The sequence below is a fragment of the Opisthocomus hoazin genome, chromosome 7, assembly GCF_030867145.1.
Source record: "Opisthocomus hoazin isolate bOpiHoa1 chromosome 7, bOpiHoa1.hap1, whole genome shotgun sequence".
NCBI classification, from domain to species: Eukaryota; Metazoa; Chordata; class Aves; order Opisthocomiformes; family Opisthocomidae; genus Opisthocomus; species Opisthocomus hoazin.
Window position 1 is genome coordinate 29,494,002 of NC_134420.1, and position 25,731 is coordinate 29,519,732.

Sequence of the window (25,731 nt, forward strand, 5' to 3'; positions counted from 1 at the left end):
GTCCCGGTTAATTTTCCTCCCAGTAGCTGCTGTGTTTTGGATTTAGCAGGAGAAAAATGTTGATAACACTGATGTTTTCAGTTGTTGCTGAGAAAGAAGGACTTCGTCCAGTCTCCCGGACTCAGATGATGATCAGGAGTGCAAGAGCTGGGAGAGAGCACAGCCAGGCAGCCAGCCCAAGCCGGCCAATGGAAATATTCCACACCATAAACGTCATGCTCAGTCTATGAAGGGGTGTTGGGGTGGGGAAATCTGTCTTCTCTGTTGTGTGGGTTCACTGGGAGTTCAGTCTTTTCTCAGGAGTTTTGCAAAATTTGCAATTTTCCAGGTTCCATGATTGCTGCTCAGGGACTGGCTGCAAATTGGTTATTGGGTGGTGAGAAAAACATATTATATATAGTTTGTTTTGCATATTCATTATTATCATCATTAGTATTATTATTTCCGTCTTATTAAAATGTCTTTATCTCAACTGACAAGTTTTCCCTTTTGTCCGTTTCTCCTCCCCATCCCTGCTGCGAAAAGGAGCAAGTGGCTGCCTGGTGCGCAGTTGCCAGCTGCTGGGTTAAACCATGCCGCCTGCTTACTTGAGCTCCCTGGGCTAACCTGGGAAGCTACTATAAAATGAAAAACTAATTCTGTACTGATTTGTCCTTTAAAAAAAAGAGAACATGAATATGTAAACAAGGAGCTTATATTCCATTATATGGTAATGAAAAGGGATGCAGAAGCCAGAGCCAAGGAAAATCACCATTTTCACCATTGCCATCAGCAGCAATGTTATGGGTTGTACCTTGAAAATCCCTCAAATTTGCATGCAGTTTTTCTCTTCAAATTAATAAAAATGAGATGCAGCTCAACATGAAGCTAAAAATGAAGGTGCAGCTTCACTGCCACTACCTTTTCTGACTGTTGGCAGCCTCATTCTTTAACAAATCCTTGGAGTAGGGCCCAGCTGCCCTCTGCTCCACCCAGAACTGACTTGAGCTCTCAAGCTCTGCTTATTACTTTCCCACCTCATACTCCGCTGCAGTCCCCTGTCAGCCTATTCCTATTCCCTCTTCCTCTGCTTTAGTAGTTTCCAGGTTAAATTTTATCCTCTAAAATAATGCAGAGGCTTCAGCAGAACAGCGTCCAGCGTGGAGCCTTGCTGAAGTGACAGCTGCTTCCCTTTCCCATTATGGCAGAGGATCGTTAGGTGCTTGGGAAACAGCTAATGCAGGAGCTCTCTGCCTCCCCCGTTCCTGCGCTCCCTTCGAGACGATGCGTATGGACAGCTGTTCCTCTTGCTTCTACGCTGATCATTTCCAATGTATTCACATCAGGTATCTGCTAGGATCCTGCTGAAATCCACCCAACAGCCAGGGGCACGCTGGACTCCTATTTCAATTTTGGCAAATCGCAATATGCAGAAAATGGCATAGAGCACATGAAATAAAAGGGTTAAATTCTGATGTAGCTGTACAAATCAGGATGAGGTATGCATGGATAATTCATTGTCTTCGTGACGTGCCCTGAATCCGCTTCAGCTATTTGCCACCTCCGGCACACAGCAAGGCGCATAGTGAAGCTCATAGTAGAGGCCAAAAGAAACTGCATGGGGTTGCACTGCTATTTCTTTTTCACCACTTCTTGCTTCTCCCCCACCTATATACTCACTTTCTTATCAGCTTTGAGCTTGTTCCGTCAAGAACTTATTCCACCCTCCTCCAACCTAATGACAACACATCAGAGCATGTCAATATCCTGTATTAGGCTTTATTCTTTTATATAAACATTAACATTTCTCAAACAGATTAGTTAAAAATACAGATTTAAACAAGAATTTTTGCAATTGCAATGAGTTATAAAAAACAACAGATTATTTTACAGATTGTTACAAGTGCTTTACAAAGGTGCAGAGTGAAGGCCAGTGGCAGGGGACCAACCTCAAGTGCAAAATGGACACGATACCCTCACCAAGGGCATAGCGCTCAGATACACAGCCAAAAAAAAAAAAAAAAAACAAAACAAAAAAAACGAGCCATGTGAACCTAGGCTCTTGGGATGCTCACCGGGCAAGCAAACATAGACCCTTGTGACAGAGAAGACTCATGAGACCAAGCTACCAGGATACTTAAGGTTACATCTCTGAGATCAGCCATAAGATGTTGTTTCTTGGAAAACAAGGAACATATTTTACAACAGTATATTTCTCTTCTGTCAGACAAAATATTGCTGTAAATCTTAGAATACTTACGGATGTGGATACTTAAGAACTTGGGGCATAAATCCAGTGCAGATTTCACAGTGCCCAAAGTGAAGAAAGGATACAAGACCCAAGTGTCCTTCTACAGCAGCTGGCACTTCTCATACAGGAGGGACCTCCACATCCCACGACCATCACTAAAACCTTGAGCAAGTACCTTGGAAAGACTTTGGCAAAAAGAAGAAGACGCAAGTGGATCTGGTTACGCCCAATATTCCTGCAGCCCATGATCTGAGTTGTGCAGCCCATAGCTGACGCAATGCCCACGTATTTCACTAAACGCAGGGTGTCCTCTCTCCTCAGCCGACACATCTTCACACCCACCTTGGAACACATGGCACATGCTCCAAATTCTTGGAAGGTTTTGAGATCCTTCCACTACACCTACCTTGCCTAGGTACCAGTTCTTCCCACCTATCCTTCTTCTATTCCACCCTTAAAGATAAAATCTATGCCCTGATTTGTTTTGAACTAAAGCTTTCCAGCTGTTAACAAATCAAAGGTAAAGTGAACTGGCTGAGAACCACCATGAGATAAAACTGTCATGTATTACATTGAAAAAATCCGCTACTTTATGCCTGACATCTTTCTGATGTACAAATGTTCCCTACCCACAGGGCCTCCCTGTTAGACAAAGTGCACTACACATCAGAGGAATCCTTTTTCCAAAGGAGGGCCAGAATGAAAGGGCAGCTCTAGAGATGAAGTCTCATAATAAAGAAACAACAGCTACTTCTCTTGGAATTGTTGTGAAGGGCAGCACATACAAGAGATTTTATTTAGAAAACCCAGTGAAACCCCTAGAACATCCACATTGACTTCCCTGAGCTCCTCAGATCCAGGTACACTGGGGACCCTGCAGAAGCCTTTTGAGCTGGGTTACTCTCAACAGAGAGGGTTTGGCAAGTTCCTGCAAATTCGTTTTCATGATCAACAAGAGAGGAGAGGATCAACAGACAAGCCCTCAGGACATGCTTAGAGAAGAGAAAGACTCTGAAGAAAGAGGTGTATGTGTGTGTGGGGAAGGTCTTCATTTCTACCGTTTTCAGATATTTCGTGTTATTCCTTTGGGGTAAGGGCACTACATCGAAACCAGCCCCCCCATCTGATCTACCCCAGCTGCCTCCTGCATAGTCTCATGACAACACTGAAACCCCAGGCTCATCACTCCCTGCACTGCCTAGCCCAGAGTTCAGCACTTTGGAGAGGGGAGGCTGGCTTCTCGTTAGCCAAGGCTGGGAGCTGGCATTATGTCAGAATGTCAGTGCCCTGGGAGCATGCGGTCACTCATGCACATCCCAGATTTCTGAGAGCAGGGGAGGGAGTTTCTTGTCCTGCAGCCGAAGGGCAAACACCTGTTCAGAGTGGACGCTACTTAGTGTCCGAAGGCTGACCAGCTTCATTAACATCCGTGGAAACATCAGGCGGTCCTGCAGAGTCAGACAGATAGACAGCTGTTAGTAAATTCACACCAAAACTTTGTTCAAATAAAAAAAAACCCAGATGATGCATTGGAACCACAATCCTGACTTCTTCCAAACCCAGCGTTCTCCAGGAGGCGGCAGTGTGGAGGAACACGAATACTACACCATGTCCCACAACTCCAGACTTGCCACGCTGTCTAAGCTATGGGACATGATACAGGACAGCAGGCTGTGCCAGCTCACAAATCCTGCACTTACAGCTGCTACCAAACAGCCACAGAAGGGAAGAGCACAACAGCAGAGGCAGCAACAGACCTGTTACAGACAGTACTGCAGGAACTGTACCAGCATAAACACAAAATCAATTTGCATTGTCATTGGGGATGTTCTGGTCAGGCACTTACATTTGGTCTGTTGATGCAAATGTAAGAATGAAGGGCTTCCACATAGGTGTGCTGCAGCCTCTCTACCAGGGGCTGGTCCTGCACGTTCGGTCGATCTGCCAAAAATCAGGTCAGAAGTCAGCAGGTTGCCACAGGCAGCTTCACTGGATTCGACATCCCCGCCTAACCCCAGTCCCTCAGTACGGTCTCTCCCCAAAAACCTCATCTAGCGTTCACCCAGCACAGCTAGGAGAGTCATCCACGACTGCAGCAGCTCTGTCAGTTTTCTGTAACTATTCTTTCTCAGTGATGTCTACTGCACATGGGGAGTCCAACCTGACTCCTGTAGAGATGGAAGGTTAGAGAGACCAAACAGCACCATATTAAGCATGTTTCATCTCATATTCCTGTCCCAGTGAAGATGAGAAGCTGCCCATTCAGGAGGGAATGGGAATGTCTCTCCAGCAGCTGGGCAGTTAGAAAACAGGAACAAAGAAGAAAAAAAATTCATCTTTCAGGTCATAAGACAGAAAACAGGAGTAGAGTAGAGGCCGCTTCTTTGCAAAGCCCTGTCCTGGCCCAGAGCGACACTGGTCTCACATCCAGAGCCTCTTTACTTGCCCACTAGATGTCACTCACGCCGCGTGACCGGCATCCCACCTGAGACAGCATAGCAAGGGGACAGTAAAATAGCAATTTCTAAATGAAGAAGATCAGTGTTGGCTGACGTTTACATACACTTCTCCAGCAGTGAGGAATCTGATTTCCTCTGGAGGCAACACTAGAAAATTCAGAATATAATGAATACCCTAAGCAGAAGTAGTAACACACTCCCTTTATCACTAGACCCTATACACCCCTTATTACTCCTCTTCAGCTTGTTACCTTCCTTAACTCTACTTTCTTTGCCCTCTGACTCACTGCTGCAGCTCTTCAGATCTCCCTGGTTTTTTACCTGCAGAGAAAATGTTGATAGCGATTAAAAGTGCATATTCAGCATCATTGAGCTGTAGCTCATTCATTCCCTTTGAGAACTCAAAGATGGGGTTAATAAACTCAACCTGCAGACCTGCAACAAACAGAAGAGAACAAGGTGAGGCAGTGACAATTGTCTCCTCTCTCTCTCCCTCCCTCTCACAGAATAAGCTGCCAGAAACCCACCACAGTGTGCCAGCGAGTGGGGAAAACATAAGGGTTTTTCTCTGCCTGCCTATTATGTTCGAAGTGTGGCTGAAACCTCCGTTTACATCCCACCACTACTGGTGAGCATCAACAACGGCGGCTGCGGAGTCGGGCTCTAAGTGCAAAATGACGCTATTTCTGGGTTAGAGCCTTAAATGCCACACAGCACATTACTAGGCAACAGCTAAAGGAACATGACATCAACTATAAGATTAAGTCCATCAAAAAGTCAGAAGCCCACCAGTACATCTACACTTTCCACTCTCACACCATCACCTCCTTCAAATCCAGCAGCCCTCTTGCTTTCAAAGAAAGCTTTAATCCTGTGCTCCAGATTCATCCGAAGTCCTTCTGAGCTGAAAATATATAGTTCCCAGAAGTCTGAACTATGCCATTTCCTTCAGCTCAAACAGGTGGCAGAGCTGAGGCAGAGCCTGACTTAGGCTTCCAATCACCTCCTTTGATAAATGCAGTCACGCAGAAATGCATTGATATTTATTGTCATAACGTACAGAGTCCACTGTCAAATCAGGTCGCTGTGCCATATGCTATACAATCATGCTGAAAACTTTAGGCCCTTCCCCCAAAACAGCACCCAAGTTTCTGAGTGCCTGCAGTACAACTGCATCAGAGAAGGATGAAAAAGACTGAGGCAATCTTTCTGGCTGCCTGCTTTTTGCCTTCCTAATAATCTGAAGAAAAGGCTACCAGGAAGAACATCAAAGAGTAAAGTTGTATATAGAAGCCGTCTCAAGTATAAATGGTTAAATAGCTACCCAAGGAATTTAAAAAAAAAACAAAAAAATATCACATGAAGGACAGCCAAAAATCTTGTTTTCAGAAATGCTGAAGACACCTGTCTAATGCACCACCTGCTTTGGCGAAGTCATCCCGATTATAGCTCAGGTCCTTAAGAAAGGTGATGCTCTCAATCTCCGGATTGTAGCGCCGAGATGTCTCCAACAACATCACCTGAAACCAGACACAGATACACTTGATCTGAAAACAGGGAAGAATGTTACAACATTAATTATTTGCGGAGTGTTAGAGCATCTCTGAAAAAAAAGAAAACAAACAAAAAATCCCCAAAAGCCTCCAATCAGTTTCTCTCAGAGTTCTTAAAATTCCCAGGTAAGTTCCGCTGCATCCTTTTCGATGTCTGCTTCTGGGAAGGGGGAATACCTGCTCACCACTACCAAGGCTCTTGGCTCACTCTCCACCACAGCCCCTTGCCAGTATAGCCTGGCACTGCAGCAATGGTCCCATAGCTGAGGTACTTCAGCCTGCCATCCCAAAAAAAGCATGTAACAAGTTCTCCAGGTGGGTACTCCAAATCCTTTCATCTCTGCTATTACGTATTGTGGTGGAGCCAAACTCTCACCTCTATGGTAGATGTCTTCAATAAAGCGATCTGATCTTCCCTGGTGAGCTCCAGGAAGCCAGGTAGTTGTTTGGCAAAGTCCACAATCTCTTGCACAGAGATAATTGCAAGTTCGGTAAAGTGAGCAAAACGCTGCTGCCTTGCTTCACGGTTATTAGGGTCAGGAACTTGGGGCCACGGCTGTGGGAACGGGAAGAGACAGCACATATATGTGAAAGATGGACCCAGGGCAGAAAGATGAGAAGATGAAGTGAACAGAGAATGAACATGAGACACATTGGAACATCATCCTTTGCTATTCTTTTATCCCACAGATGCAGGGCCTAAAGTATCTCTGTTCTCCCAAATAATTTACCCACAACCTCGACTCCCCAAACTTCACTTTTTCTTGTTTTGGGTACACCAGTAGAGTTTTTACCGTCACTTTGATCCTGTCTGTGAATGAGCGCTGGTTGCACTGCTGCTGAGCGGCCACAAGCTTTTTTATCATGCTCAACTGTTCAGGTGTTAGTTTGTGGGAAGGGCTTGGCGGATTCGGAGGGTTTGGATGCACCACGACTGTCCGAGCCTGATCGTCTTCCTGCTTCTTCAGTTTCTTCAGTCGGATCTGCTCTTCAGACAGAACATCTAAAGCAGGAATAGCCAGAGATAAATCATAACATAGAGGAGCATGCTGGAAACCACACTAAGCAGAGGGTAACATGCTGTGGATGGACAGGCAGAGATCACAGCTCCCTGTATCTGGTGTATCAGAGTATACACAACACAGACAGACAGCCATATTTACCATTTGTTTCTCCCTCTTTTGCCCGCTTTAAACTGTTCCATTGCATTTCTTTTAATCATACTGTCATACAAAGTGTTCGCAAAGGACAGAAGCTCCCTTTATGATGCCTTGCAGATCTCAAAGACAATAGCACCTTTCCCCATTGAGCAATTCCCCAAAATGTCACATTAAAACAGATTCCAACAGGTGCTCTCTTCACATGCCATGGTGTGTCCATTGTATTTTATATGATCCTGCTGTGGTGTCTTTTTCTGATATTGCTAAATTAACAGCTGGTGTCATTTCATCTTCCTGTTGAGAGGTCAGAGTCAGTACTAGATGAAGTTCGAGAACAAAAGGACAATTTTCTACACAGCCCATCTGCAGCAGACTGTGGAGGAGTAACATACCACAAGACGAGTAATGAAAGAACAGCATTGCATAAAACACAGTGAGGACTGCAAGTCCTTCAGGAGTGGGGCTAGAAGTCATCTTCAGTCGTGAAGTCAACAAATATGCCATTGAGATGTAACATAAGGAATAAAACAACTAAGAGGCATCTGCTGTGAAAAATCGTATTGGATCAACTGCTCATTAGGTAATTTGAATACAAAAACCTGCTAACGGCCCGTAACTAAGTTAACTGAAGAATTCACTGATTTGAATGTAGAGGAGGTTTGTCATTTCTTTAAGTCTGCAAAAACTATCTGCAAGCTGCATCCAAAAGAAAAAAGGACACTACCAGACATACCTGGATTCAAGGATTATCTTCAAGAGAATCATCCTGTGAGTTAGCAACGAACAAACAAAAAGCAGAAAAGGGACTGATTGGAAAAGAAGCTGTATCTTCAACCCTATCTTCAGGAACAAAGATTAAAATTAAAGCTTGACTTTGCAAACAAGATATAAAAAGTGCTGAAAGATTCTTTGGCCATTTTTTATGCACAGGTAACAAGGAAAACATGGCTGCTACTCAGGAAGGCAAGCCCCAAAACTGAACAAGTATATACTTGCACTTCTCAAAAGAATCACGTTAAACATGAAGATAAGAAATGGAGAACTACTGTGAGAGAGCATCCTGAAATGGATAGTCCACAGGATTGGAGAGAAAGACGTAGAACACAGCATGTTCAACCTGAGACTAATCCTTATCCCTGATTTCCAACAGGGAGGATGCGTGCACAGGTACACACAAGCACAAAAACTACAATTCTAACAGCAAAGACATGCAATACAATTACCAAATTAGGGGGGCATCTGCAAGATTAGAGAGTGCTAGTCACAGTGTTAGTTTAAGAAGGGAAGTAATTGATGCAAGCGATTACAGTCCCTCATCTTGGGACTCAAATGCACACAGAATTTATAGCCAAGTAGGAAGTCACCAGATGTTACGGAATCTTGAAAATTGCCTATGTGCAAGCTTCTACACCATGCTAAATTCAAAGCAATCTAAGTTACTCAGTTTGCCATGAAGGAACTATTTAACTTCATGGTTCACACTGGTTTAAGAACAATAAACTGGCCATGAATAACTTCAGGCTGGGAATTAGAAGAATGTTTCCAGCAATTAGTAGAGGGAAGTTCTGGAATGACCTTCCAAGTGAAACAGCTGGAGGAAAAAGCCCTCAGTTTCTGTCAAGATTAACAAGGCAAATTTGCAGTGGGGATTACAGTGTTGACAAGAATTGCCAAGCACTTGATAATAACAACCAAAATATTCCTTTTGGCCTAATTTTCCTGAGCTGTCTTCGATGTAAGACAATGACTAGATGCAGAAACACACTGAGGCTCTCTAGTATCTACCTACAACAGAAGAGTACAAAGGGGGACAGGTAGCCTTGCTGCACAGCTTTTCAAATACATCTGTTTCGTAGCTCTCAGCAGCAGGGGGAAAAGAGGCAAAAACAGCATACATAATCCTGATACAAACCAGTGTGATGAAGATACTGATTACATATATTAGATGTGTCATGTTTCATGTCGGAAAAAACTGAACAGCATGTTTCCTTGGTGTAGCTCAGTAGAACTTACTTTTTACAGAGGTATTTTTATAAGATGTTTCTGAAACACCCTCTGTTCCTCCACTGTTCTGGATGCTGGATGTCAGAAAAGGAGACTTCAGACAGATTTAACATTAACCGGGCATCCATTCAGTCAGTCTTGGCCAGTAGTGTGAAGAAACCTGGATGCCTTGACAGAGGAGGGCTGTTCCTGATACGTGAGCAGCAATGTTGTTGAATATTCAGAAACAGCAGTCTTATGGCTCGTTGAGAAAAATAGCAGAGTTCACTGAAGGGAGCAACAAGATTGGGACTACACAAACACAGCTGCAGTACTGTGCTGCTGCCCTTGACCTCTGTCACAAGCTCACAGCAGGATGCATAGTGCCTGTTGTTCAAGGAGCACGGTGACCAAACTCGCAGGCCTGATCACAAGACAGATAGAAGCCCAAGTTTACTGATACAGCTGACAGCATACTGAAGAATACGTAAATCTTAGTTGCAAGTCTCTCCTCTGATGTCGTATTCCACGAGTTCTAACAAAACAGTGTGTTCAAGGAATACAGCAGAGCTGGGGCTCTCAGCACACCGGCGGTGTTCCACTAACAGCCTCACCTCTCCACGTGATCCATGCTAAGGTCTCAGTGACTTCCCACACACATTCCGAACGCAGTCTGCATGGCTCACATGAGACCCTGAAGCACTCACACTGGCCCCTTCCTCACACCCACCGGCCCCCAGCCCGCCCCCGCACGTGTCCCAGCACCCTTTCCTGCACTCACACTGCTCCCGCATGCCCGCCTCCTGGCACTTGCGCAGCCGGCACTCCTGACACTTGCGACGCATGTACATGTCCATCTCACACTTGCCGCCGTTCTTGCAGACGTACTGTGCACCCTTGATGACGCTGCGGCGGAAGAAGCCCTTGCAGCCTTCACAGCTCAACACGTTGTAGTGGAAGCCGGAGGCCTTGTCCCCACACACACTGCACACCTCATTTCCCAGCATCTTAGGGGCTGGGCCCTTCTTCCGCTTCAGGGGGGGATTTTCTACCGAAGCAAACAGTGCCAAGGAAAAGGGAAAAAAAAAACAAAAAGAAAACTCAGACACATGCGGGAAGCATTATGTTTGCAGCTGACTGCCCCGTTCCTTACAACAACCGATATCTGCACTGACACCCACTATCTCCCAAACACGCAGGTGAAATGATCAAATCTCCCATTTCAGAGACTCCCCTTCTGGGCATATCTTCTGCAACAAACCAACTATTGACATAATCCAAACAGTTTCACCTCAACTATATAAGGACATACAGCTTCATGCTTGTTCCCCTCCAAAATAGGGTGAAAGAGCTAAAACACAGTCAGGCCAGATGTTCTTCTGCACCTTCCATCAGCAGGAGTGACAAGTTACAAATATGAGAAAGAGCTGCAAAAAAGCTGAGCTGAAATCCAAGACTGTCCAGAAAGTGATTTTCTTGAGAATTCACTTCCAGTTCTCTTACTTCTATTCTCTGCCACACTCATGCACAAGGGTAAGGAAAAATGGTCCAGCAGTCAGACAGCAGCAGAAAATCAGTGCTGAAACTGTGACCGTACAAAAAGCAGACTGAGTAGGCAATCCCTGTAACTAGAACACTTGGGGAAACTGTCAAGACAACAGCAACTTCGTGGAGTTAGGGGCAAGAAGCAGGCAAGCAGCACACTCCACACGCTCTATGAACCTTTGGAACCCTGAAGCCATCATTTTTTCCTTCAAGAGTGCTCCCCACTCGTAAAGCAGAAGCACTCTCATACTGACAGTTCATTTACTACACCTTGTTATTCCACCTGAAAAACAGGGCCTTCACCACTGCCTCACATTTCAGATGGTCTTGTACAGCAGCTCCCAGTTCTTCCCTATGTCATTCTGATGGATCTTCATCTTGCCACTGGCTGCGCATTCCGAAAACTTCTTTGGTCTACTTCAATGCATCTCACCTTAAGTATTCCAGGCAAATGCTTGCCAATGTTATTTGTATATTCCCTCCCTATTAGCCATCTCTCTTCATTTCACTTAATTCTACCCATGTTTATATCTGACACGTCCTTCTGCACAGCACATAGTGCAAGTATTTTTCTGTATGTCAGATATTACTGATTCTTCTACGGCAGCTGTTCATAAAAATTACACACAGCGTGTCTTGATAAGTCTCCAGATCATGTTTAGATATGCCCGGAAAGCCTTTATATTGGAGTTAATTCATAGGGATTGGTTTGCAAGACAAGGCTGCTGCATTTCCTGATCACCATCAGCGTTACAATGGCATGTCTCATTTTTGTATGTATAGTTCTAACACTTCTATCTTCACTCTCAGTTACACTTACTCTTCTGCTTGATTTCTTGAAATTGTAAATGGTTCTAGGTCAGTCTCAGAAATTTTTATTCATGTTCTTCACTATATATTGATTTTCAGAGTCTTAAGTATCTTGGTGTTGATTTTCAATCCCATCGACTTTACAGAGGTCTGGAGGTCACTCGTTTTGGCCTGCACTTCTCCTTGCAGATTTGACAGCAGGAAAATATCGTCAGAAAGATTAAGTCTCTGATATTCCCCTCCCTTGTTCTACTATATTTCTCTTCACACAGTCTATTACCAAAAGGAAATTATGCAATGTCTACAGTTATTTCAAATTACTTAGTCTGCCATTGCCTCTGTACTAACTGGTATAACAACTCTGCAGAAGCCTCAGATGATATTAATACATTTCTGAGGAACAGGAGAGTAATCCAATGACTTCCACAAGGTGGATCTGTCCAGGATTTCTTAGCTGTCTTTAAGACGTTACATAAACATCTGGTCACCATTCCTGTGACTGTTTTATTGAGACAGATAGGCTTATGCTTTGATCTATGCAAATTATTTTCCATCTCTGAACACTAACCATTTTACTTATATAGCATATGTCATTTTCTGTAGTCAAAGATAACACAGAAATAATTTGACATGTAGCCAGCATGAATGCCATCTCTGCACCTTTAGCTGTCCTTACGGTCCGCTTTTCTTGGCAGATCCCCTATTTAATAATATTTTTCCACACTTCGTGGCTTTTTTTCCTTGCATTTTTATAAGGCATTTATCAATTGTTTTCGTTTCCTGTCCTCAAATCTGTTTTAATAAGGACTTCTATTGGGTAATATCTCTTCACCTTTCAACTACTCTCTTTGTTTCTACTCTACTGACAAGTCCTTGTTCAAAGTTCAGATCACCTTTTCTTTTTGTATCAGGGATTGCCCATTGCCCCACTGTTCAACAAATGCATTTCTTTGTAATATTTTCATTAAGTTGCTGATACTATGCTGGACACCTCACCCATGCTTTCCTTTTTTCCCCGTTACCTATCCAGAGATGTTATACTCTGTCTTCTTACAGCTTGAAAGTGTAGGATTGTGTGCCAGCAGCAATTCTAACTGCAAAATCTCAGTTCTATTTCCTGATACTCTTTCAACCTCAGTTAACTTCAGAAACGTGTAGCGGAAACTTCTGCTGTCTTTTTATTATATGAATCTCCAAGAACCTATTATTTCCTCACATCACTAACTCTTGTTGGATTGTCACCTGTAGTAAAAGCTTTATTGTTCAGCAGCTTTTGATAAAGCTAACAAGAAGAAATTCATTTTACTGCCATGGACTTAGCCTGTAGAAGGTCAAAGAAGCAAAATATTCAACACATTTATCACCTGGATAAATACAGTCATCTTCAACTGTCAATAACCGATTCAATTCTCGGACATTCTCTGTCAGTGTCTCAAGCACAGTCAAACTCCCCCTACAGTTTTGCCAAGTATCAATTCTGTTTGCAGCTGAAAGAATGACAGCCTTTAGCTTGCATGGATTTTGTAAGAATTTTTCCATACCTGCATGCTCAGGGGGGTTCTCTGAGCCAGGGAAGAGGGAAAGCCCTTCCTCCTCCATCTCAAACACACTTGCCACCCTCTTCCCATGATCCTGTGTGCTGAGTTGAGTGGGACCCATGGAGGCCACACACGAAGGGCTCACTACAATCTCATCGCTGCAGCATTGTTACTGTTGAGCAAGGGGCCAGAGGTATCCGTCTTCGAGGTCTTTAGTTTCTCTCTGCTACTGAAAGTCAGAAAGGAAGTACCTATGGAAAAAAAAAAAACAGATGCCAAAGAGGCAAGAGTTCAACTACTGAGACTATTAACTCCCCATATCTATTACAAGCTGCATCACAAGCAAGCTTCAAGACTTTGTTTCCTTATTTATTAAAAGGGACAGTTAACTTTGTTTTATCAATGTTTATGGTCTTGGAACACAATATTTTAACAAACTGTGGTAAAAGGTACAAGATTAGCACACCCAAGCACAAAACTGACTTTTTATTGACAAAATATTTATCAAAGCAGGATGAGTCTTCATTACTGCTAACGCCACCATAGGACTTCAGCCCTGACCTCTCCAAGTGTTTAGAGGGAAATTCCAGACTTTACAACTGGTGGCCTTTGTTAAAGTTTCCAGTAACAAATCGCTCATTGGTGCCAGCTGCCCTGGATTTTGTGGCACGTACTGCAGAGCTCATAGAAAACTGTAAAAGACAATTCTGATACAATGATTTAGCAAAGACTATAAAACACCAAATTTCCCTATTAATATTAGTAGCCAAAGGCCATGCCAAAGATCAGTGATGTATCAAAAATAAAGATGGTTCTCATGGGGGACTTCAACCACCCTGACATCAGCTGGGAAGACCACACAGCTAGACACACGCAATCCAAGAGGTTCCTGCACAGCATCAATGACAACTTTCTGATGCAAGTGGTGGAGGAACCAACAAGGAAAGGCGCTCTGCTGGACCTTGTACTAACAAACAAGGAGGGACTGGTGGAGGATGTGAAGGTCGGAGGTAGACTCAGCTGCAGTGACCATGAAATGGTGGAGTTCAGGATTCCTGCATGGAGGAAGCAGGGCGATAAGTAGGATCAAAACCTTGGACATCAGGAGAGCTAACTTTGGCCTCGTCAAGGACCTACTTGGAGAAATCCCGTGGATCAGGGCTCTCGAAGGCAGGGGGGTCCAAGAGAGCTGGTCCGTCTTTAAACGTCACTTCCTCCACGCTCAGGAGCGGTGCATCCCCTTGAGAAAGAAATCTAGAAAAGGAGGCAGGACACCCACATGAATGAGCAAGGAGCTTCTAGCGGAGATCAGGTGGAATAGAAAGGTCCATGGAATGTGGAAAGAGGGACACGCCACTTGGGAGGAACACAGGAATGTTGTCAGAGCATGCAGGGATGCAACAAGGAAGCCTAAGGCCCACCTGGAATTAAATCTGGCAAGGGATGTCAAAGACAACAAGAAGGGCTTCTTCAACTACATCAGCAGCAAAAGGAAGACTAGGGAAAATGTGGGGCCACTGCTGAATGAGGTGGGTGTCCTGGTGATGGAGGATGTAGAGAAGGCAGAGTTACTGAATGCCTTCTTTGCTTCAGGCTTCAGTGCCAAGGCAAGGCCCTCAGGAATCCCAGGCCCTGGAGGTAAAAGCGGAAGCCTGCAGAAAGGATGACCCTCCCTTGGTCGAGGAGGACTATGTGAGAAATCAATTAAGTAATCTGGACACCCACAAATCCATGGGCCCCGATGGAATGCACCCACGAGTGCTGAGGGAGCTGGCGGATGTTATTGCTGAGCCACTCTTCGTCATCTTTGAGAGATCCTGGAGGACAGGAGAGGTGCTTGAGGACTGGAGAAAAGCCAGTGTCACTCCAACCTTCAAAAAAGGCAAGAAGGAGGACCCAGGAAGCTACAGGCTGGTCAGCCTCACCTCCATCCCGGGAAAAGTGATGGAGCAGCTCACTCTAGAGGTCATCATCAAGCAAGTGGAGGAAAAGAAGGTTATCAGGAGTAGTCAACATGGATTCACCAAGGGGAAATCATGCTTGACCAGTCTGATAGCTTACTACGATGGTGTGACCGGCTGGATCAATGAGGGGAGAGCTGTGGATGTTGTCTACCTAGACTTCAGCAAGGCTTTGGACACCGTCTCCCATAACATCCTCCTAGGGAAGCTCAGGAAGTGTGGGCTGGATGAGTGGTCAGTGAGGTGGATTGAGAACTGGCTGAATGGCAGAACTCAGAGGGTTGTCATCAGCGGCACTGAGTCTAGCTGGAGGCCTGTAAATAGTGGGGGTCCCCCAAGGGTCAGTACTCAGCCCAGTCTTGTTCAGTTTATTCATCAATGACCTGGATGAAGACTTAGAATGTACCCTCAGCAAGTTTGCTGATAACACAAAACTGGGAGGAGTGGTGGATACACCAGAAGGCTGTACTGCCATTCAGCGAGACCTGGACAGGCTGGAGAGTTGGGCAGAGAGGAACCTGATGAGGTTCAACAAGGACAAGTGCAGGGTCCTGCACCTGGGAAGGAACAACCCCATGCACGTTGACCATGAGCCAGCAGTGTGCCCTGGTTGCCAAGAAGGCCAATGGGATCCTGGGGGGCATTAAGAGGAGTGTGACCAGCAGGTCGAGGAAGGTTCTCCTTCCCCTCTACTCTGCCCTAGTGAGGCCTCATCTGGAGGACTCTGTCCAGTTCTGGGCTCCCCAGTTCAAGAAAGATGAGGAGCTACTGGAGAGAGTCCAGCGGAGGGCTACAAGGATGATGAGGGGACTGGAGCATCTCTCCTATGAGGAAAGGCTGAGGGCGCTGGGCTTGTTTAGCGTGAAGAAGAGAAGGCTGAGAGGGGACTTTCTAAATGCTTATAACTATCTCAAGGGTGGGTGTCAGGAGGATGGGGCCAAGCTCTTTTCAGTGGTGCTCAGCAACAGGACAAGGGGCAACGGGCACAAACTGAAGCATAGGAAGTTCCATCTTAACATGAGGAAGAACTTCTTCACTCTGAGGGTGACGGAGCACTGGAACAGGCTGCCCAGGGAGGTTGTGGAGTCTCCTTCTCTGGAGATATTCAAGACCCGCCTGGACAAGGTCCTGGGCAGCCTGCTGTAGGTGACCCTTCTTCGGCAGGAGGGTTGGACTAGATGACCCACAGAGGTCCCTTCCAATCCCGAACATTCTGTGATGACAAATCCTCCCCTTACCTAGTGCAAGAAATTGAAAGCCAGCATCATACCTATGGCAAATGACCATCATACCACCCTCAGGAAATAGACTCACCAGCAACCTTCTCAGGATACCCTTTTTCTGGAACATGGAAACCATACTGGAAAGCATCTTTAATATACAGCACTAATTCCCCTGCAGATCCTGAATCTGGAAAGCGAACTCAATCACTTTTTCAAAAAGTGCCACCTGCACGAAAAAAGCCTTACTGGTTTTACTGCACAGATTTAGTGAAACTGATGCAAACTGCTAATGTAAACACCCCTAATCTGATTGAACATGCATTTTATCAGTTGATCTTAACTCAGCGATTTGCCAATGCAAGCTAAAGGGATTAACCGATTTAAAAAGCAACTACGTTAAAGGCCTGTACCAGTTTAACTTGAGTGATTGAGTTCAGGACTGGAAGCCTGCCACCCTCTGAAAGACAGGAGGTGACAGAAAGCTGTGCAGCAGCCCAGACACAAAAGCATCAGGTAAGCAGAAGCATGCCTCACACACTGCAGTGCTGACTGGGAAGAGGCAGAGGACCACAGTCCCAAGTCCCTTCCTCCCTCCTCGGTATTTGGACCAGACTGTGCAACTTTTCTTAGAATGTCAAAGGCAAAGATGAAAGCAATACTTCCACAAGCCACCCCCTTCCCAGTACTCTGAAACAGTCATCAAGTATAAATGCAGTCATACTGTCAAGCCTGCTGAGCTCCTGCCATCCCCCATTACACTGTGGCAGATAACAGACGCAGGTGTTAAAAACCACAGGGCATATTAATCCACGTGACCTTTGTAAACACAGCCTCAGACCGTATAAGGAATTCAGAGCTCCCTCCCCTTTGGTGCACGCAGCCACTGAAGCACTGGAGAAACAGACTATCTAGGATAAAAGCAGTGGCAGCAAACATGAAACTCAAAGCCATAGAAAGGCAGAAGCCCTACTGTGGGAGACTACAACCTAACTGATGTGATTTGTTGTCAATTCAAAAAGACTCACAGTCCTCAAAGGAAGGACGTGGCCATCGAAGTCAACTTTTTTTGAAAAAAGTCTCCATAGTAAATCCTGCAGCAACTGAAACCTTGTGGGGAGGCACAGAGCATCAGACGGAGACAGGTACTTCACTGAAACAAACCCAAACCGGACTTCTATTCCTAGTCCCACGTAAGCTCCTCACTGATGCTGATATCAGATGTCCCTGGGCATGTGTGGGCACGAAACAAGAAAGTTAAGTGTACTGCCTCTGTGCATCTCCACATTCCTTTAAACCACGCAAAAGAGTCACTCAGACATTAATTACTGTGCAGAATGAATCACCAGCAGCAATACCGCAGTAATTTTCCAAAGGAAGAGTCTGATGCCCAGCTGAGGGACTGTGCGACAGTGCTCAGGCCCCACCGCCTTCAGTTCAGTGACCCAGTCTTGCTGCATCCCAGCCACAACTGCTACAAACACCGGAAAGCAAAACACCAGGGTACAGCCTGATGGGATTTCAAAACTTTGTCATCCGCACAACCATGACGGACACTGCAAGAGCAAAACTTGCTGTCAGCAGGACATCTGGAGCCCAAAGGGGAGTTTCTACGAGACTGCAGACTTCCTGGCAATGTCTGAGAAGTCTGCAGCTACCAGCAGGGAGGGAAGTATAAACTCGTTTGTACACCCAGGACACGGCAAGGGGTAAGGCTATAAAACCAACCCACACACTCCTACCTCGTGCACTAGCCTCCAGCCTTCCCCAAACAGAACGGGCCAGACAGAAGAGGTCTCTCGTCTTCTCTGCTCCTCAGACACAGCATTTTTTAGTTTTGTAGATCCAGTAACAGTTGCAGGCTGTGGAAAACTGACCTAACTACAAACAGCAGCACTCTGGTACTAGATGAAGAAACCTAAACTAGCATTTTCTCCACAGGCACACATGTGAGAGCCTCTATGACTAGGCTAGGAAGTTAGTTTTCACAGAAATACATGAGGATTGTTTCCAAATGAATAAAAATTTTGTTTTGTACTAATAATTACGTTATTAGGGGTTCACATTTTCCAGTTTGCACCACCACTTCCACTAAAAATGTAGAAGGGTGATTCCACTAAAAATGTAGAAGGGTGATGCAAGCCGTAACTGCAAGAGGGAACACAGTCTTCTTGACACAACCTGCTGTGCTATCTCCCACCATCTGTCTCAACTCTGCCAGTTTTAGAAACCAGGACTGGCCAAGCGACAAAAGATGAAGCAATCACTTCTCTCTAATGCAGTGTCTAGAACAGAGAAATCTGATGAGCAGACATACTCCAGTGAGGAAGCACATACAGATTAAAGGCTAAGGGAAACAATTCTCTGCCAGTCCTTGCCACCCATGTCTCAAGATGCTAAACACTTCTGAAATGTTTTGCCACCAGCTTCGCCCTACTCTATTTCTTCCCTATCCCTTTCTTTTCTGAGACAACAGAACAACTGGGATACTGACAGTCTCAAAATCAGCGCTCTTGCAACAGAAAGTGCTGTTAACAAAGACCAGAGGTGGCAGCCCTGGCTCTTGCACCTCATTCTAAGTGCCAGAAACATTCTTCACTCCCTCCAGCAATGGTCTCATCTCATCCTATTCCCTCAGCTGACTCCTCTTCCAAGCCCAGCTGAAGCGCTTACAGAGTCTTGTGGAAGTCTTTGATCTGACCCGTCATCAACAGACACAAAGCTACAAAATATGCCTAGTTTCTGTCCCACATTCACTGAGGACAAGTAAAGGAGATAGCAGTGGGCAGCACAGCACATAAAGAAACCAAATAAGCCAGATACAGTTACTGCGACACTTCTGCTAAACAGGCTGTCCTCTCCCTGGTATTCCTTGTTTGGTGCTGTCTGAGCAGTTTAAGGATCAGGAACCAATCAGATGCAAGTACAACTCTGGAGAAACCGTACTGCGGAGCGCAGGAATAATCAGAGGAATAGCACAACGAGTCCTTTACCTCCAAATACTGGGTGTTCAGAGGAAATGGTAGCTTTTTAGGAAGTTTGCACAAGTATCTGGGACCTTTCAAACCAAGATTTACTGGTCGGAGTCCTGGTCCTGTAAATTACAAAATACTACAGCCTTCTGCCAAGGGAAAACATGTGGTTATGTTTCAGTTCTGTAATGAATCACAAGCACACACTCTGCAGCACATCAGCATCAGCAGAAGAGACCTCACATTTGTGTATGTTAACATGACTGTGCTCACACGTCACACTGCCGTCTGTCAACAGGACTGGGCCTTTGTGCACAAGCCTAACAGGCTGTTGGTGAACAAATGCATCTGAAAGATAGCCCTTGCTATCAGAGGCATCTAAAGCAGGGATATAATTTGGCATTTTGGCTTCTGAATGTGTTCTGATATGCAATACAAGTGCTAGCACCTGATCTGAACCTACTTCTGAAAGCTGGGCTCACAACTGTGCATAAGGGTCTCCGCTGAAATCTCGCACAGTGGTGATGCTAACTCAGATATCAAAACCTGGCTGCAGATCTAAGCATCCAAGAAAAAAACCTGTTGGACTGAGATTTCACAGGACCCTACAGCACCAGCACAGAACTAAGCCCATTAGGAGACACCATGGTTCCAATCCTCTCATAAGGAGTAACCAGTATTTCGTGACCTAATGCTCCTCCCAGACCACCTCTGGTGTAGCAGCCAGAGTATTTTCACACACCTCACCAAGGAACTTGTTACTACCTTGTAGCTGTCTCAGAGAAACAACGGTTATTCCCAGTTCATGTTGGCTCATTCCTCTTCCTTCCCTCTGCATCATCATATTTCTCAAGAAATGCTGGAGCAGCTAGTAGGTCTGTAAGTGGGGCAAAAGTACACAAATAACAAGTTTCAATCAGGAAAAAGTTGAAAGAGACACTTGTACCCTTCAGGGCAGAAAAAGAATCCTACGTAAATCTGTCATTTTGAAAATGAAGTAATATTACATGTGAAAACTGTTAAAACTCATGAGGAAAAATAACCGACATCAGATTTTCAAGGGCAGGGACAAACCATGAAAATGCAAGGTGTGCAAAGCAGTACAGCAGGATAGTATCAAGAATGATTTTGAACAATACGTTTACAAAGAATGGAAAGAACTGTTCTGTAACTCTCAGGGAACAGAAACTAGCTGTGTGTCCTCACTGTAAATCCTTCTCTACAGAGAACGGCAGGGACACAGTCTGAAGTTGCATTATCCATTTTGATCTCTCAAAAACATAAAGACAACTGCTGGAAGGAGTTTGTAAGCCACCATCAGTCCCAAACTGATAAAAAAACTCCTACAGCCTCCTGACTGCTTTCATTTGCTGTCAAGCTAAGCTTCAGCTGACCATGAGTGGCTGCCCAAGCACACAGCACCAGCCTGTGAGCCTTGCATCTTGTTGCCACCTCTGCTAGCCATGCAAGAGAGTTCTACCAGTCACTCTTGGCTGCACAGCCGGCTCCTCAGGGATGGGCAACTGCATTCTGGTCTCTCGCCCCCAAGTTAAGGGTCTTATTCCCACCTCTGCCTCTCTAGCTCTAAGTTTTAGAGCCCCCTCTCCCCTTTCTTTGGCTTTTACTCCTGCTGCTGACCAGCTCCTTTATTACCGGTGACTTTGCTGACAGCTGGCATAGCCTTTGCCCATGCACTTGTCTCTTCCTTTGAACTGGTGCATTCCTCAGCTTGCCTGGGTTCTCACTGTGGCATCCAGCTCTCCTTGTGAAGGCTTCCTTTGGGCTGTGACTCCATCCTTGGCTTTAGTCTGGTCTCTACACACACACTGTGCTGCCTCCTACCCAAGCCAGGTATGGATGCCATGGCAGAGTTCAGAGAAAACAGCAAAATTGACTAACAACTGAACAGATTCAAATCAACAAATGTGTGTCACTTGGTTGAAAGAGTACTGGGAAAAGAAGCAGAAAGTTTAATGATGGTGTATAGCAGGATGAAAGGCATTGTTCTGAAAGATGGTACGCCTAAACGGAGTAGAAGGAAACTGAGGAAGGGAAAGTCATGCTACTAGAGAAAAACACCCTAAAAGTGAGTTCTGGGAGACTGGAGGCAGTCTCCATAATTTTCCTTCCAAAATTAGACCTTGTATTACAACAGAAATGCAAAGATGTCTGCAGACATTTCTGAAGCTGAACCTAATACGACTTAGATGCTCTCAACCCACAGAATATGCTATTACAAACAAACAATAGCAGCAACAGAAATTCCAAGCCAGTTCCACCCCACCTCAGGTAACAAGAAATATAGGACTGACAAAAAAGCAGTCTCTCTCCATTGAACAAATTGGTTAGCAAAGTGAATTGGTATCATAAGGCACAACTGTACTACCAAATAGAATGCAGTAATTCAGGGCAGAATCAGCTCAAAGTACTTTTGCTTTGCTCCACCCAACCAAACTCACTCCTTGTCTATGACCTTCAGAACACAGGGCTTGTTTCCTTCCTACACAGCCTGTGGAGCCCCCTGTTTCGGGAACAGGGCTTCCCAGATTGTACATCAGATGAAAACCGAATGTGCTGACTCCAGTCCTACCCCAGAACCTACAAGCTCTGCGAAGGAACTCCTTGCCCCAACAGCAACTGTTTCACAAGAAGTCAGCTCTCCTGTTCACACGCCTCATCCAGCAGGAGCTGCCCCCTCCCCTCCCACCTGCCTCTCATTACTCCTTGCCTGTCAAAGGCTGAGGTTCCAGGTTTGCCCTGGTCTTCGCCTCTTGGTTTCTGCTTGATCAAAGAGTGCCATGTCAACACAAGGAGCAAGAGGAAAAGAGAGTATACGTGTGGCTGCTCCCAGGGTAGGCAGGATCCTGAAATGGGCTGTGCCTTTCTGTTTCCTGCCCCCCTCCCTCCCAACTGCCAGATGCCCTTGGTCGTGCAACCGAGAGGAGGAGACAGGAGACGAGGCTACTGGAGTTCATCCACACTGCGCACAGGGCTGCTCTCGCCTCTCTTCCTGTTTGCGTGGAAGTATCAGTCCCTCTGACAAAGGGGGAAAGAAAGACACAGGGAAGGCAACGACGACGGTGAGAGGGGATAGAATTTTCCCTCAATGAACTGGAAATGCATAACAAGAGGTATCAGGAGTGATGTGGCCACCTTGCTGTCATGAAATTCCTTTAAAGGTCATTAACACAAGTTCTCTTGAACTCTGGAAAATGGCACAAGCCAGGTCTGGGCAACAGAGCTCCAGTCCCTTCCAGGCTTTCATGTCAGCTTTCAAGCTTCTGGCTAATCTAGAGTATAACCACCTCAGAAATGGCAAAAACTAAGGCATACACTGGGTTACAGCAAGGAAGATGTTACAGTAGCAGCACCCCTCCACCCTCCCCTCCCCGCTATCTTGTAAAATGACAAGTCATCTTTTCCCAGCTCTGTCTGGCCAGATGAGCTGTGAAGCCAGTGTCCCAACATGGGGAGCAGACAGAGCACAGCCACTTTGGAGCAACATCAACTTCTGCAGCACCCATGGGGACGAACATGAGCAGAACTTGCCATTTGTAGCTGAACTACAATAATCCCCTGCATCTGGCTGCAAATCCAGCTCATCGACAGCTCAATGCTGCTGTCAGCACCGACCTTCAGATGGCAGGAAGCACAACTGAGGCTTTGACAGGGCTTCCAACAGGAAAAATCCCATCTGTGCTCCTCCCAGGAGGATGAAACACACAAAGCAGAGAGCAGCTGCCCACTCCTGCTAAGAGGGGAGCAAAGGGCAGCTCTCTGCCACTCCTTGGGAAGAAGAGGAAGGGAGAGGACCAAGCCTGGAGCCTTGTCTACAGAATGTATTTGTCAGCATCAGCCATAATAGTAAAATTCTCCCTATGGAAACTCACTTTAAAATGGCAACCAGCATTCTTTGGCCAGTACCACTCACAATTTCCCCAAGCAAATTAAGCTATTCTACCAGTACGTCTTTTTTTCCCTTGCACATCTAAATGTATCTATGCAAAGGTGGTTTTGGTTTGCAAGTTTGTTTTTCTTCCTAAGGCCCCTGTATTGGCTAATGGCGTAATTCTTCCGCACTTCTAACCACACCACCAGACACACACACACAAAAAGAGAATAAAATCAAACACAAAAAGTGTTCAAGCAACCCGGAGAACTTCCTACTGCAAAATAACCTGCTAACTAGTAAGACTCTGCTTTGGAAAATTGAAAGTTGAGATGTTTGCAGCTCATTACTCCTGCTGCTGACCAGCTCTGACACATCCTACGTGCAATGACAGCTCATCACGTCCTACTTGAAGGCTGAAAATAAAATCTGACCCCACCACCTTAGTTCCCTTACAAATGCCACTGGATGGCAGCATGGAAAACATGCCCACAGACTCATTTCTTTCTGGATTCCTTCTCTAACTTGTTCTACACAACTATACACAGCTACCCAAAACATAACAGCCAGCCATTCTTTGAAGCAACAGTTTAAACAACCAGTGCTTCCTTCGTCTTCCCAGTGAAGGTTTAAAAGAGACAGGAAATGCACAGTGTCATCCACATCAGAGGTAACGGCAATGACCAGCTAGGTTCAAAAAGCTGGTTTTTTTAAATGGGGCTTGCACAGAATCGGGGGCGGGGGAAAGAGTTAGAGAAGCCTCTCTTCAATCACTTCGGACTTCTACAGGGTGACACATTACAGAACAAAAGAAAACTCCACCTTAGAACCTACATTCCTTCTTTACAACCCTCAGTCTCACAGATGTTACAGGCCTGCTTCAGGGAACACAAGTCTGGCTCATGGTGGATTTAAGCTGCCATCCCAATGCTATCTCCAAACTGAAGAGAGAGATCAGAACTTAAACAAATAAAAAAAAAGGCAGCAAGAATGAATACCCAAAATAGCATCCTGATAGTAGAGATTCCCAGGAAGAGAGTTAAACCTTGTCCATAAGCAGTAAGAGAACCAACTAGATTATGCCTAGAAAAGAGCACTGCAGGCCTTTTTTCTACATGTAGAAAATGATAATGATAAATAATCACATGATATACTGTTTACCCGATTGTTTCCTCAAAAATCTCCACTAAACTATGCAGTCAGGGAATAACATTTCATGACCCATACCTATTCTAGCCAAGCACCTTCATCAGCTGGTTATCACGGACGGGAAATCTGCTCAGCTCCCCAGGTTGTCTCAGCCCATCTCTTCAACATCAGTATTCCAAACTGCTACTGACTCCTCTGAGCAGGAACATGGCCCAATCCACTGTCAGCATCGAACTACTACTAAAACAGTAACAGCAGAGTAAGAAGCAGCTGCAGTATTTTACCAGGAAGACACAATGCCCAAGGACAAGTAAAGCTGTGGGATATATCATAGCAAAGGCAGGAATAGAACTTCAAAGCCCTCAACTCCTAGACCCTTGTCCACACCATCATCTCTTTCAAACTGGTCTTCTCCATCCTCTAGCAGCTATGAAACCAAAGAACATGAAGAATAAGATGCAAAAGAGGAAAGAACAGAAGAAAGGGGAGGGCTGTTTACAGTATAATTGTTTGTTCATTTTTCTGATTTCCTCCTTTCCTCCCACCCCAAGAGTACTTTAATCAACATGCCGCATATCATCGTAACTGAAACAGGACTGTTTCTTGGAAACAGACTTTTTATAATGTTTTATAATGTTTTAATCTAGCACTTAGTATCCAAGCACTATCCCACCTAAAAGCATCAATCAAAACAAATACTACCACTCACAGGCAGAACAGAGATATAGTACTGGATTGCAAAACAGGCAGGAAACTCATTAAGATTCCCTTAGGGGCAGTAGGGGAAAAGTACCAATCCCCATTCACAGAAATATCATCCCTAGATGTAGCATAGAGGTCAGGAAGAAATGACAGTACTACAGAAATACCCACATAAAGAACACATCAGAGGGATACTGGAACAGAGTTTCAAATTGCTGCAGAGTAAGCTTGACTGTTAGTCTATTCCCCACTCACCCATTACCAGGGATATATTTTTGCAAGTTTTGCTAATACTGCTCTTAGAAGAAGGGGAGAAGAGAGGCAAGGGTTCCCACCCTGCAGCAGATGTATGTATCCAAACCTAGATCGGCCAGAAGGCTGCAGCAGAGCAAGGGGAGAGCTCAGAAGAGCTGCCAAGAAACACAGTGAAGACTGGCATAGGGATGCAGATCAGAATAACGGACTATTAAGAGCTCTGTTGCAAAGTAAACCTGCCCTGCTTTTGACTTTACTATTCTGGATCCTGGCCTGTATGGTCTATTTCTGCTTTGGGGGTCATT

General features: G+C 45.2%; 1 protein-coding gene across 11 annotated transcripts in view; it reads right to left on the reverse strand.

Annotated features, from left to right (window-relative positions):
• Positions 1-1,738: 1,738 nt before the first annotated feature.
• Positions 1,739-25,731, reverse strand: part of NR1H3 (nuclear receptor subfamily 1 group H member 3) — a 31,892-nt gene continuing 7,899 nt past the window's right edge. For 3 of the 11 annotated variants that reach the window (XM_075425908.1, XM_075425905.1, XM_075425906.1), the window contains exons 2-9: positions 13,282-13,529; positions 10,167-10,433; positions 7,037-7,245; positions 6,619-6,798; positions 6,110-6,209; positions 5,011-5,124; positions 4,077-4,171; positions 1,739-3,678 (exon numbers count right to left, since the gene is read on the reverse strand). In XM_075425908.1, the coding sequence (XP_075282023.1) occupies positions 3,532-3,678; positions 4,077-4,171; positions 5,011-5,124; positions 6,110-6,209; positions 6,619-6,798; positions 7,037-7,245; positions 10,167-10,433; positions 13,282-13,399 (1,230 nt within the window). In that variant the 5' untranslated portion in view covers positions 13,400-13,529 and the 3' untranslated portion in view covers positions 1,739-3,531. Of the gene's footprint in view, positions 3,679-4,076; positions 4,172-5,010; positions 5,125-6,109; positions 6,210-6,618; positions 6,799-7,036; positions 7,246-9,415; positions 9,503-10,166; positions 10,434-13,281; positions 13,530-14,415; positions 14,533-20,196; positions 20,309-22,159; positions 22,709-25,731 lie in introns of those variants that run through there. The other 8 variants (XM_075425902.1, XM_075425900.1, XM_075425903.1 and 5 more) reach the window with 6 other exon arrangements.